We start from the raw sequence: 13,903 nt of genomic DNA on the forward strand, positions 1-13,903 counted from the left end.
AGGGGTATTTTCAGGGGAACAGCACAGGTTGACCCAGCTGCTTCAAAATAAATGTGCTTTCTGTACAGACATGCATGTGACATAGACTGCAAAAACGGCACTATCTCCTGAGAAAGAATGTCTCTTAACTCAAGATTGGACCATTTCCAAGGAATAAAGAAATACCTTTTGCGTGTTATGATCTGAGCTTTTATACTATACCATGTCGCAATTGTGAACCATATGAACCACATTCAAAAGATCCTGTTAGACCAGTGTTTTCAAAGCCAAGGACTATTCCCACTGGGGGTAGTCACCCCAACACCTGCAAATTATGAGGAACCAGGATTTTAATGTAAAATTGCCTTTTAGGGAAATGTGTTTCACACTGAAGCGGTGCGCTAGCAGGACCACTCAAAAAATCCTGCTAGCCCCATCTTTGGAGCGGTGTGTTTACACCGCTAGCAGCCGAATACCGCCGCAATTCCGACAGTATAGTGCCGCTATACCGTCAGCGCAACTCCTGCCCCAGTGTGAAAGGGGCCTACATTTCTCCACAACTGTATCCCTGACCTATCTGGTGTGTTCATTGGCCTTCATGATGCGGTTTGTTCACTAAGGTTTTCTAACAAACCTTTGAGGGCTTCACAGAACAGCTGTATTTATACCAAGATTAAATAACACACAGGTAGACTATTTATTAAATAGAGGACTTCTGAAGGTAAATGGTTCCATTAGATTTTAGTTGGGGGTATCAGAGTAAAGGGGGCTAAATACAAATGCATGCCACATTTTTCAGATATTTGTAAAAAAAAAATGTTGAAAACCAATACATTTTCTTTCAGTTCACAGTTATGTGCCACTTTGTGTTGGTCTACACATCAAATACATTTTTCTTTTTGGTCGCAACATGACAAAAATGTGGAACATTGCAGGGGGTATGAATACTTTTTCAAGGCACTGTAAATGAAGATAAACATCCTTATAAACCGCTGGCCATCTGAATAGAACGTGTCAGCAATCTTGACATGAGAACCTGCAGTAAGGTGGTATAAAGTATAATCAGAGTTATGGCTAGGTAAGAGCTTGCAGGGTAAGAGTATGAGTTACTGGCTACCAGCTTCATAAATTATTATTTAAGCCAACAGACTATCTGTGGCATCTTCAATGCAGCTAAACTGTGATCCCAAGCTGTAACACAGACATTTATGTGCCTGCATTGCAAGGTAACAGATTTTCTTTAACCACTTAAGGACCCCTTCACGCCGATATACGTCGGCAGAAGGGCACGGCTGGGCACAGGTACGTACCTGTATGTCGCCTTTAAGAGCCCAGCCGGCAGGGCGAGCCGCGACCTGTTCCTGTTCTCCGTGACCGCGGGGCACGCGGACCCAATCGCCGCCGGTGTCCCGCGATCAGGTCACAGACAGGAAGAACGGGGAGAGGCAAGTGTAAACAAACCTTTCCCCATTCTTCCTAGTGTGGCTGTCACTGATCGTCTGTTCCCTGTGCTAGGGAATGTTGATCAGTGACGTCACACGCACAGCCACGCCCCCCCACAGTAAGAACACTCCCTTAGGGCACACCCAACCCCTACATCGCTAACTCCTGGTTAACCCCTTCACTGCCATTTTCACAGTATCAGTGCATTTTTTATAGCACTTTTCGCTGTGAAAATCACAATGGTCCCAAAAATGTGTCCGATGTGTCCGCCATAATGTCGCAGTCACGAAAAAAATCACTGATCGCCGGAGTGAAATGCATTGGGGCACGGCCTAGTTGGAGTCCAGGCTGAGGTTGCCACTCCATTTACCTCTTTAGGACACCTTAGATGTGCGACTTCCAGGGGCTACCCCTTTTTTCCCTTAACAAAACACGTATCCCAGTTTATAAAATTCAGCAGTTGCCATAAGATGAATCCAAGCAATTTCAGAGGGAAATAATAAAAACAAAACATGTGTATGCCTTTATTTATAGGCTTTTTGCAGGTTGAACAAAAAAACTGACTTGATTCCCCCATCCATGAATTTAATGTGGATGGGGGAATCTTTCCTGCTGAGCTATTGTATTCTGTCAGCGGGGAAGCTTCCCTGCTGTTGGAAGCCATGATTAAGCACTAGCTCAGTGCGAAACGCGTCAGCTGTTCCCCTGTTCCTTTGCTGTAACCTTGTGAAGTGATATATTTGCTGTTCGTTTGAATAAAAAGACAACCTTTTTTGGTTATTGGAGTGCGGCTATCCATTTCCTCTCTTCGTATCTTATGCATGGTCAGTGCATTGCCAGCACCCACGGTATCCTGAGTCAGTCTAGTCTACTCTACATAGCGACCCACCTGGAGCGGTGATCCTCTTTTTTCACTTTTGGAATACACTGATCAACGTTGCCGGCAATAGCCTGCGGCGCTGATTGTGTTGGAAAAATCCAAAAGAGCAATTTTACAGAAATGTATTGGTAGATTGACTTCTGTACAACCACAGTGCCCATGCATGGATTGAAAATTCAGCCGGTCCCTGCTGAACGGACAATTTTGATCCATGCATGGCCAGCTTAAGTGCCCACCTACAAAGAAGCCATCTCAAACTGTAAGCTGAGCCCATAGTACCTGTATTAGTTTATTATTTTTCAAATAACCACAACACGATACTAATTATTTCTGCTGTTTTATTTAGTAGAGGTTTTCCTCCGACCAGTAGTTTACAAAAAAACAAAAGAACATGGAAAAAAAAAAACATGAAATACTCCTGATAAGAAAATAATACAGTTATAAATTAAAATAAACATTTACATGATTTCTCAAGGTTGAGACAGCGTTAGACTTGACAAACAAAATGGGAATACAGCTATGCAAGAAGGCAATGTGGGAAAACAAGTGGCATACAAGTCCAGGGAGCTGGCAGCACCTCGGTATACACCCAGTGCAGCCATGCTTTCCCCTCTGGGCTGAACTCTTTAAGGCTAGCTAGAGAGCCATTACCCTTGTCCTTGCCAATAGGTTATAGAACTAAAAGTACAACTTTAACAGGCTAAATGTATGTCATGACATCAGTCTATTCATGAAAAATTACCCTGTTCTCGAATATACAAAGTGATTGTTCTGATGCTTACAATGAAACATTTAAAAAGTAAAATAAATAGGATTTTGTATAGGCCACACCTCTTCTAAGTGCACTGTAAAAGAGGCAGGCAAAGGCTTGAGGAAGTTCCAGCATGCTGTACAATGGGACTTGTAGTTCCACAGCATTAAAGGAAAACAATCTCTGTAGCGGTGATTCCTCAGACACCATGTAGGGGTGGATGGATGGGGTTTCTATTAGTCTTTAGTTTATGACAACCTTAAACTAGGTGCAATAATCCAGAATAATAATTTCATTGTTCTGACTAATGACATTTTCATTGGTTACAGTGGATTTCTGCATGCTGCACATCACTGCTTTATATATTATGTTTATTGATAAAACTGCTTGAAGTTCCTATGCACAGCACAGCACAGCACAGCTACATGGACAAAACTTTCCTTGCTGGCCAAGATAGTACTTGATCTTCCATAGAGACAGGAGTGCTTCAAGCACATCAATACAAAAAATAACAGATATACATACCATTGGTAATATACATTCCCAGCAGCCTGCCACCCTCCTTGGCATTCAATAGGTCCATGCCCCCCCCCCCCCCCAAAAAAAGTTTTACTACACAAATGATTAAAGCCCCCCTATACGGTGCCACAGTGGTGGCCCATCCATTAGGGGTGCCACCCCCTAATCCATGCACCCGCCCGTTTGGCTGAGAGGAGAAGCGATCGTATTGGTCGCCAAGGGAAGGAGGAGGAAGCCATCGTAAAGCCAGACATGCAGGATGAAGCCGCCGAGGAGGAGACGCAGGAAGGAGCCTAGATGGGGGTAAGTGCGGGGCTGGTGGGGGGGACGAGGGAACGCCGGGGGACTGGGTTTGACCGAGCACGGAGGCGGGGGAGGGGGAGTTGGGTTTTGACTGAGCAACCGATGCTGTGTCATCCAATTGTAATAACCATGAAATGTGTTAAGGCATCCCATTCATTTAGAAAAAGATGCCAAAGTAACAGAACAAAAAGCAAGGTTTACTTTTTTTTGTAAAGAGCACGCCATCACACATAAGTATCTCACAAGAGTGAGTACACCCCCTCACATTTTTGTAAATATTTTATTCCATCTTTTCATGTGACAACACTGAAGAAATTACACTTTGCTACAATGTAAAGTAGTGAGTGTACAGCTTGTATAACAATGTACATTTACTGTGCCTTCAAAATAACTCAACACAGCCATTATTGTCTAAACTGCTGGCAACAAAAGTGAGTACACCCCAAGTGAAAATGTCCAAATTGGGCCAAATTAGTAATTTGCCCTCCCAGTGTCATGTGACTTGTTAGGCCGCGTACACACGGTCGGACAAAACCGATGAGAATGGACGGAGGTTCAGTTTCATCGGTCCAAACCGACCATGTGTATAGCCCATCGGCCTGTTGTCCTTCGGTCCAAAATTTTAAAACATGCTTTAAAATCTAACCGATGGCCCGCTGCCCAAACCGATGGTTAGTACAGAAAGCATCGGTTCAAAACCCGCGCATGCTCAGAATCAAGTCGACGCATGCTTGAAAGGATTGAACTTAGTTTTATTCAGCACGTCGTGTGTTTGACGTCACCGCGTTCTGACCCGATCGGTTTTTGGAACGATGGTGTGTACGCACATCAGACCATCAGGCCACTTCAGCAGTGAACCGATGGAAATGGCCCGTCGGACCATTCTCATCGGTTTGGAACGACCGTGTGTACGCGGCCTGAGTGTTACAAGGTCTCAGGTGTGAATGGGGAGCAGGTGTAAAATTTGGTGTCATCGCCATCACACTGGTCACTGGAAGTTCAACATGGCACCTCATGGCAAAGAACTCTGAGGATCTGAATTTTTTTTTGTTGCTCTACATAAAGATGGCCTAGGCTATAAGAAGATTGCCAAAGACCCTGAAACTGAGCTGCAACACGGTGGCCAAGACCACACAGCGGTTTAACAGGACAGGTTTCACTCAGAACAGGCCCTGCCATGGTCGTTCAAAGAGGTTGAGTGCACCTGCTCAGTGTCACATTTAGAAATGGTCTTTGGGAAATAGACGTATGAGTGCTGCCAGCATTGCTGCAGAGGTTGAAGGGGTCAGCCTTTCAGTGCTCAGACCATACACTGCACAATGCATCAAATTGGTCTGCATGGCTGTCGTCAAAGGAAGCCTCTTCTAAAGATGCACAAGAAAGCCCACAAACACTTTGCTAAAGAAAAGCAGACCAAGGACATGGATTACTGGAACCATGTCCGATGAGACCAAAATAAACTTATTTGGTTCAGATGGTGTCAAGCGTGTGTGGCGACAACCAGGTGAGGAGTACAAACACAAGCGTGTCTTGCCTACAGTCAAGCATGGTGGTGGGAGTGTCATGGTCTGGGGCTGCATGAGTGCTGCCGGCACTGGGGAGCTACAGTTCATTGAGGGATCCATGAATGCCAACATGTACTGTGACATACTGAAGCAGAGCATGATCCCCTCCATTCAAAAACTGGGTCGCAGAGCAGTATTCCAACATACTGACCCCAAGCACACCTCCAAGACGACCATTGTCTTGCTAAAGAAGCTGAGGGTAAAAGGTGATGGACTGACCAAGCATGTCTCCAGACCTAAACCCTATTGAGCACCTGTGGGGCATCCTCAAAACGGAAGGTGGAGCGCAAGGTCTTCAACATCCACCAGCTCTGTGATGTCATCATGGAGGAGTGGAAGAGGACTTCAGTGGCAACCTGTGAAGCTCTGGCCACACAAAATATTGACACTTTGGACATTTTCACTTAGGGGTGTACTCACTTTTATTGCCAGCGGTTTAGACATTAATGGTTGTTTGTTGTTATTTTGAGGGGACAGCAAATTTACATTGTAGCAAAGTAGGGAGTGTACAGCTTGTATAACAGTGTAAAGTGTAATTTCTTCAGTGTTGTCACATAAAAGAATAAAATATTTACAAAAATGTGAGGGGTGTACTCACTTGTGAGAAACTGTAGCTTGTACATTATGAATTGCTACGATGGAGGTATGACATAACCTACTCTGTATTATGATGCCTCAACACAACCATGTGTTACGATGCATTGTGGTCACACACAGTTAAACAGGCATTTTTGCAACACATAGGTGTTACGTCAACCTAAAAGGTAAGCTATTATGGAAATCTCTCTTGGCTAAACCATTAAGGCACTGCCCAGCAATTACTATGTAGCGCAAATCATGGAATGGCTACTTTCTTCAGTGCTTAATAAAAAAAACTAACACTTTTACAACTCAAAAGGAAAAACAATGGCTGCCTTGTGTGCTGGGATCAGCAGATCTTCTGCATATCTATGTTAAAGGGTCAGTCTACCCACAACTAATATTTCAAATGATGAATTGAGGACAGCAGGTTTAGTGGCATAGATTCACCCATTTACAGCAGTCATTAGGGAGTTTTAGATTAGCCAATATTTGTAATTTCTTACATTCACAGGCTTCCGACGGTCGCATCTATCGCGTCACGATTTTCCGAAAGTAGGTGCGCAGGTGCCGTATAGAGCCGCACCGACGTTCGGCTACTTTCGGAAAATCGTGACGCGATAGATGCGACCGTCGGAAGCCTGTCAATCAAATAGGAACGCCCAGTCCCGCAGCCCATACGCGGAAGCGGTGGAGAAGATCGCTCTCTAAAACGGTAAGTACTGCTTTGTTTTTAAAAAAACTAGCCGATTCCCCTAGACAAAATGAGCATGAATCTAATGTTAAAAATTTACATTTCCTGGGTGAACCTCCACTTTAAAGTATAACTAAAAGGCAAAACTTTTTGTTTTTCAGTTTTGGATAGAGTGGAGAGGGATTGGAACCCATCAGTTTTAATTGCCATCTGTGTCCCCCCATTAGGGAGACAAATGGCAAAAAATAAATAAAAATCTGACATGGGTTATAGCTCTCCCTTACTGTATCCAAAATAATAACATTTGTTACTGGCTTTAACTGTTTAATCATAGCTAGAAGCACTTCTAGGTAAGGCTAGTTCACACTTGTGCATCTTTAGCTAAAGTTAAATGCTCATGAAACCGCATACAAAAAGCACAAGATCTGTGCCTTCATAGAATGGCACTGCAAATGTATGAAGAGCACAGACAAGAACAGTGTAGATCTGATTTAAACAGTACATTAGGGGAACAGGGAACCTTTTTTTCCCTTGTCAAACAAATCCACATTTGAATAGGCCCCTAGAAAGAACAGAGAAATTATTATTTTTTGAAGGGGAGTTGTTCTATAAACATAGACAGATATAAGGGATAAGACACAAAAGATCTACGAAAATATTCTTCAAAAACAGGTAGAGACAAAATAGATGGGGTCCTTCAAGTGACACGTTTAAGGCTGTTTAGTGGGCAAAGGAATGGGGCCATTCTTAGGACATCATCACAGAAAGATCCTTTGTACAAAGGATCTTCCATTGAGAAACGTCAAGAGCATAACTGATCTGTAGCGCTGGAATTTTACAGCCTTTGTTCATTAGACAAATAATTTTCCTCATATCTATTGTTCTATATTAATGTACTGATGTACCTGGAAGCACAACTACATTACCTGTACTATTTAGGTGCATTTTTGGAATGTACAAACTCAGAAATTTGTTAGTTGCAAAAGTTTGTTCAGGGTGAGTACTGTCTTAGATGGTTCCAGGTGGGCTGAAGTATTCTAGAAAAAGCTGTGTAAAGAATTACATGCAGAAAGATTAATAGGGAAGAATTGGGAGACCATTTCTCTCCAAAATTCAAGCAGCATTTTCTCCTTTAAGACTTGCCTTAACCTCAAGCTTGAAAGGGTTCAGTCCTCCCAAAACTTTATTTTGCTTTTCAGTAGAGGCTGGAGGGTTAAATTACCAGGAAGTCAATGTGGTGGTGCCCAGGCCTTCACACAAGCAAGCTATGGTGGCTACTATTTAAACTGCGGGATTTTTTAATACCTTTATGCATCATGAAGAAAGCAACAGGTGGCATGGGAACATGTGCACTGTAACATAATTGATATTTCACCATGTGCAGGAACAAAACCATGGGGAGATATCAAACCCTAGCCCCCAAAATGTGAAAAGCAGACACGTTGGTCCAACAAACTGCACTAACTGACAACAGTTTGTTGGTTTCGGACACTGAAAGGAAGGTTTCTGATGGTAAAAAAACAAGCAACAGAAAATGTGTTCACAAGTACCCTAACCACTTAAACTTGACTTAGTTCTTAAGCAGATTCTGTCTATCAACCTTCTCCATTCTGAACTCATCCTGCTCCCTAAACAATTGACCGACCCCACACACTTAAGTGAACCCTTCCCATCCGTTCAGCAGGGACTGGCCAAATTTTGATTCATGAATAGGCTAGTCTGTAGATTGACTTGTGTAGAACCAGCTTCTCAGATTCCCCCCCCCCCCCCAAACGATCAGTGTAGAATCCATAGCAAATGTATGGATGGGGGAATCTGTTCGTACAATTGAAAACATTATTATTCATGAATGCCTGCCTTAAAGTTGTTCTAAAGGCGGAGGTTTTTTTTTTTTTTACTCAGCAGGGAGCAGGAGCACAGAGCACCAGCGGGGGACCACAGAACAGGATAGGTGCTGATCTGTGTAGTGGTTTTGCACAGAGCAGGTATGTATAACATGTTATTTAAAAATAAAAATTTCCTTTACCATTACTTTAACCTGCCACTGACACTTAACCAATCCCCCCCCCCTTTAGGTTTAAACTAGTGGAGAGTTAACCCCTCCAAAACACAGACTAATTCTGCACCTCCCCCTAACCTTGCCCTTAAACGAACACTACATTAAACTGGCTACTTCGGTTAAGGGCTCCAAGAGTTCCCCACATCGAATCACTAGAAATTTCTGCAGTTGTACATTATAGATGTCTAGGCACTGGAATGAAAATTTAGGTAAATTAAATATTAGTTTTGAGGAGGACTGACCATTTTTCTGTGAAGCTGGCCATGGGCAGTTGGATCCCTATTTTAGCAGCAGAGGGAAGTTCAAGCTATCCCCATTATGAGCTCAGACCTGACACAACTTCTCAGACAAAATGCACCTTTTCTTTTCATAAGAACATAATGACAGCTCACTGGAAATTGATACAAGATGAATCTCCACACGATGACCAAATTAGTTGCATTGCCTACAAATACTGGGCTATGTAAGGCCAGCTTTGAGCTATACCTTTGCAATCTAGGTCTATATAAACTATGGTCATTATACGCTAACCTAATGTATAAAAGCATTGAAAACAAAAATAAAAAATAAACTTTCCCCTGCAACTTCCTATTTTATCTTTTACATCTGACAGATCCACACTTTATACAAACATATTGCTGCTTTTAATCATCTATTCATACATGGCAACATACACGTGTCCTTTAATCCCTGTACTGCCTACTGGGCTATTATGTCTATATTGCATGAATGATAGTTTGTTTCCAGTAGAAGAGCTTCTCCAGCTATGGCAATGTGAGTAAGGCAGTACCTGTGTGTAATGCAGACAAAACAAAGCATATAATATCTTCTATACACATAAAGAACGGCTTTAAAATAAATATATACAGGACAAATATAAATCATCTTTGGTCTTTTAAACATATGATAAAACTATTTTTTTTTCCATTTTTATGTTTTTTTTTTGTTAAAGAAATTACAGCACTGATCATGGAACTGATCTTAAAGAAAATAACTTGATACATTATGCATCTTATATTTAAAAAAAAAAAAAAGAAAAGAAAAACAAACTTAAAATGACACACGTAATCTGGACAGAGCAGATTACTAAAGTGCTCAGAGTGGTCAGGAAAAGTGGTGCATTATAGAAGGCTATTCCTATGACAAAAGCCTACGCCGTGTCTAGGCATTCTCAACACTCTGCCAGAAGCTCAGGAAAATGCACAGTGATGGTCTAAAAGTGGTCACCTCTGAGAACACAATCATGGTATATGTACTTTGCTGTTGGAGGACTCAAATTAAGAAGTCACTAATCTAACCAATTAGAACGTTTCCTATAGATACCAGGAAATTATGAACAGGTGCAGCAATAACTAAATCATTTTGGAAACTTTCTCAACAGAGAAGTTGTGATCTACAAAAACCTAAAATTCAAACCAGGAATTCAATCCAAGACTGGTGTATTTGAATATTAGCAGCCCATCAATGGATTGATTGGCTCAACCGTAATCTTCATATATACAGAATAGGATTCCCAGTTACAGTTGGGCTTCATCGTTGTTTAACAATGCACAACAGCAATGTATTAAAGGCAAAGCCCAGAGGTTAATCAAGGAGGCAGAGCCAATCCAGACCAGGGTTCTAATGATACTAGCAAAAATGCTAGAAATATAGCATTGACACTTACATTTTTTAAATAATACTTTACGATATTTCAGCGATTGGTCACTGGTTGCTAATGGCTCTGGTTACCCAAAAGGATTACAGAATGTACGCTTTAATCCAATAGACCCTTGGGGGCATATTTAGAGAGATCCAAAATGTAAACGTTAGGCTTTTCACCCATATCAATCTTTTTAATTTGCTTATCTGCAAAATCATACAAATTTATTGTTGGGAGCCCAATTTGTTTACAGCAGGGCCACAATTAAAAGCATTGATCCTTTGTACAAGAGCTTCTGCAATTCCCTCTAGTCGAAGAGATATATTTTATGCCTGATGTCCCAAGCACTGCAACAACCAACCCAGGGTACATTCACTTGTATTTATTCTAATGAAATTAGAACTTTTTAAAAAGGAAAAGAAAATATGCGCTGAAATAACCTGCAAAGTTTAGTGCAATAAAAAAAACTGATTTCTTTAGATCTCTTCCTTGGCCTCTAGGTCCTGTCTTACATTTTGGTCCCAAATATGGTGTCCTCAGTAATTCATATGGACTCCACTTTGACCATCAATATGCACTTCTTCAATCGAATCAGCCCTAGCTCAGGCTCTCAAATGTTTTAAACTCTACACAGGACATTGACAAAAAGTATAGCAGATACTGGCTTCCCACACACTTTTTTCTATTTCATTATGTATGCCTTCAGTACAATTTAGTAGGACTATTCAGCCCCCAAGTGATGCTTTCCATTGTTTTTAGACCCCAAAATATACACTTTGCCATTAAAATGTATATGAAAAATTGGCCATCTCCAGGGCTTCAAAGAACAACCGTGAGATAGTATTTGCAGTTGAAACTCACAAGATGGACATTTCTGGCTTAATCATGTTATATCCTTACCACAGAGTTTTGTTACTAGTAACACTAATAGTAAGTGTTCAAGGCTTGGCCAATGCACATATTTAAATAGAAATCATGATTGGGCATTACAGCTACAAAGAACTCCATTATAGGTAAACAATATTTGCCCAGTTATTCTGTCCCCAGCTGTGTAGAAAAATGGAAAGAACCAAGCATTTTTATTTCACGTGCAGTGCATGCAGGTGAAATATGGCACAACATGTATAATTTTCAGTAAGATAAAAAAATATTAGCTTGTGACCTGGAAAGATCTTCATTTTTTACGCTACATACTAACCTCGGATACCTGCCATCTGGAGCCCAGAGTAATACTCAAAGCTAGACATTTTATTTTACTCAAAGTGCTCCCTTTATACTTGTACTGCTTCTTTGCTTTTACTTATAACCTATTTAAGCTGCATGAGAACCTGCACTCACACAAATGACCGTTGTCATATACAGGCTTAGTTCTGATGCAGCTCTCTGCTAGGAGCACCATCATAGCCAAATGTTCAGACTTTGTTAGGAGAATGCCAACAGTAGCAGAACAAGGGTCTGCTAATGCATCTCCTCCAGTTTACTACATAAACTCTTCTGAAGTACCAGCCAAGTTTCAATTTAACCCCAAAATCGGGTTAAGGAAACCAACTAAACTAGTTTACAGAAGACTGCAACATCAAAGGACTGATGCAGAAAGTCCACATTTTTTCCAGTGTGGATCTGGAAGCCATCTACAAACTTCTATGGTGCATGTATATCTCAATATTAAAGGTAAATTAGAGGTCTTCGAAGATCAAACAGAAGTACCAATTTAGGTCTTGCTCCAGCTCTGAATATATTAGGAAAGTGTGCCATCGAGCATGTGCCTTTATCAGGTCTACCATAAAAACATTACTGGGGAAATATTCACTTGAGACATGTGAATATGAAAAACGCAAATTAGCAAAAAAATAAATAACACTAAAATCATCTTGTACCGTTTAAAGAAAAACAGGTCTGAATACCCTGAATTGTCTAGTGCAGGGATATGTGGTACAGTCCAATGTGGCTTTCTGCCAGGGTTCCTCTTCACCATCACTGAACCACAATTCCTTGTAAACTGGCAATCGCACTTCTCACTCAGCCCCGGACCGTTCACAGACTAAGACACGAGGTCCCATCTGGATTATGTGTGATTGTACAACGCTGAGCACACCAAGCAGGATTTCCAACATTCATGTGAGTTTCCTCTTCTATAAGAGATGGCAGTCTCAACAGCTAAATCGAGAACAGACAACTCAAAACGTGAAGTGTGACTTCCTGGGGAATGTGACCGAGAAATGAAAGGCAGCATCTGTACGTTTACAAAGCACTGCCTGCAGTGTGAATATTGTCGCAGGCCAGAAAAAAAAAATCACTGTCTGCTTCTCCTAGTAGATACTGACTCCATTTTCTCAGGTTTTTAGCCATTTTTCTCCCAGGTCTTCAGAAATATTCCTGCAATACAGGTGTAAAAGTTCTTGCCAAGTTTTTACAAACGCCAGCATTGATTGTGGCTGTGTATTTTCATCTGGCATTACTTTGTTCCAGTTCCATTTCCTGGGTCCATGTGTGTCTGCTATGATCCTTTCCCCACAATTGGATTCTCTCTGAAAAGCAAAAGCAGAAAGATAAAGCAACAGCAGACAGCGTTACTAATCACCATCTTGCACAGAGCTTGCATGCTGAGGCTTTCTGACTAATCAAGCACAGTGGCCAAGTAGGTAGCAAGTGAAAAGTAACCTTCAATAACCTTGGCCTAGCTCCTCAAACTGCAAAGATACACAGAATCATTCTTTGTAAGCCCCAGTGATTCTTTAAAAAAAAAAAAACTGACTGTAAACAAAGTGTAGCAATACATATATACTAGTCAAAAAGTATCTGATATAAATGCAGTAAGATGGCAAAACTGTGCATTGCAATCTCTTTCTCTTAAGACTACAGTGTGTAGTCTCTGCTCCAATTCATCCCAAAGGTGTTCTATCGGGTTGAGGTCAGAACTCGGTGCAGGCCAGTCAAGTTCCTCCACCCCAAACTCACTCATCCATGTCTTTATGGACCTTGCTTTGGGCACTGGTGCACCATCATGTTGGAACAAGTAGGGGCCATCCCCAAACTGGTCCCACGAAGTTGGGAGCTTGAAATTGTTCAAAATGTCTTGGTATGCAGACGCCTTAAGAGTTCCCTTTACCTAAACTAAGGGGCCTAGCTCGACCCTTAAAAACAACCCCATACCATAATACCCCCTCCATCAAATGATTCCGGACCAGTGCCCAAAGTCCTGACCTCAGCCTCATAGAACACCTTTTGGATGAATTAGAGCAGAGACTGGGAGCCAGACGTCTCGTCATAAATATGCTTCTGAAAGAATGGTCAAACATTCCCATAGACACTCCTAAACCTTGTGGACAGCCACCCCAGAAGAGCTGAAGCCGTTATTCTCTCTCTATACAATAATAATAAATTATTTGGCATATTTGTCACACCTAAATGACTCGGATTAAACACATTTTATTACTACACAAAGATATCCCGAGTAAACTCTTTGGCCTGAACCGCAAGCGTTATGTC

General features: G+C 41.6%; 1 protein-coding gene across 2 annotated transcripts in view; it reads right to left on the reverse strand.

Moving 5' to 3' along the window:
• Nucleotides 1-10,586: 10,586 nt before the first annotated feature.
• RASA2 (RAS p21 protein activator 2) overlaps nt 10,587-13,903 on the reverse strand; it is a 158,062-nt gene continuing 154,745 nt past the window's right edge. For both annotated transcript variants that reach the window (XM_040348803.1, XM_040348804.1), the window contains one exon: nt 10,587-12,942. In XM_040348803.1, coding sequence (XP_040204737.1) covers nt 12,912-12,942 — 31 coding nt within the window. In that variant the 3' untranslated portion in view covers nt 10,587-12,911. The remainder of the gene's footprint in view (nt 12,943-13,903) is intronic.

The sequence above is a fragment of the Rana temporaria genome, chromosome 4 (genome assembly GCF_905171775.1).
Source record: "Rana temporaria chromosome 4, aRanTem1.1, whole genome shotgun sequence".
Taxonomy (NCBI): Eukaryota; Metazoa; Chordata; class Amphibia; order Anura; family Ranidae; genus Rana; species Rana temporaria.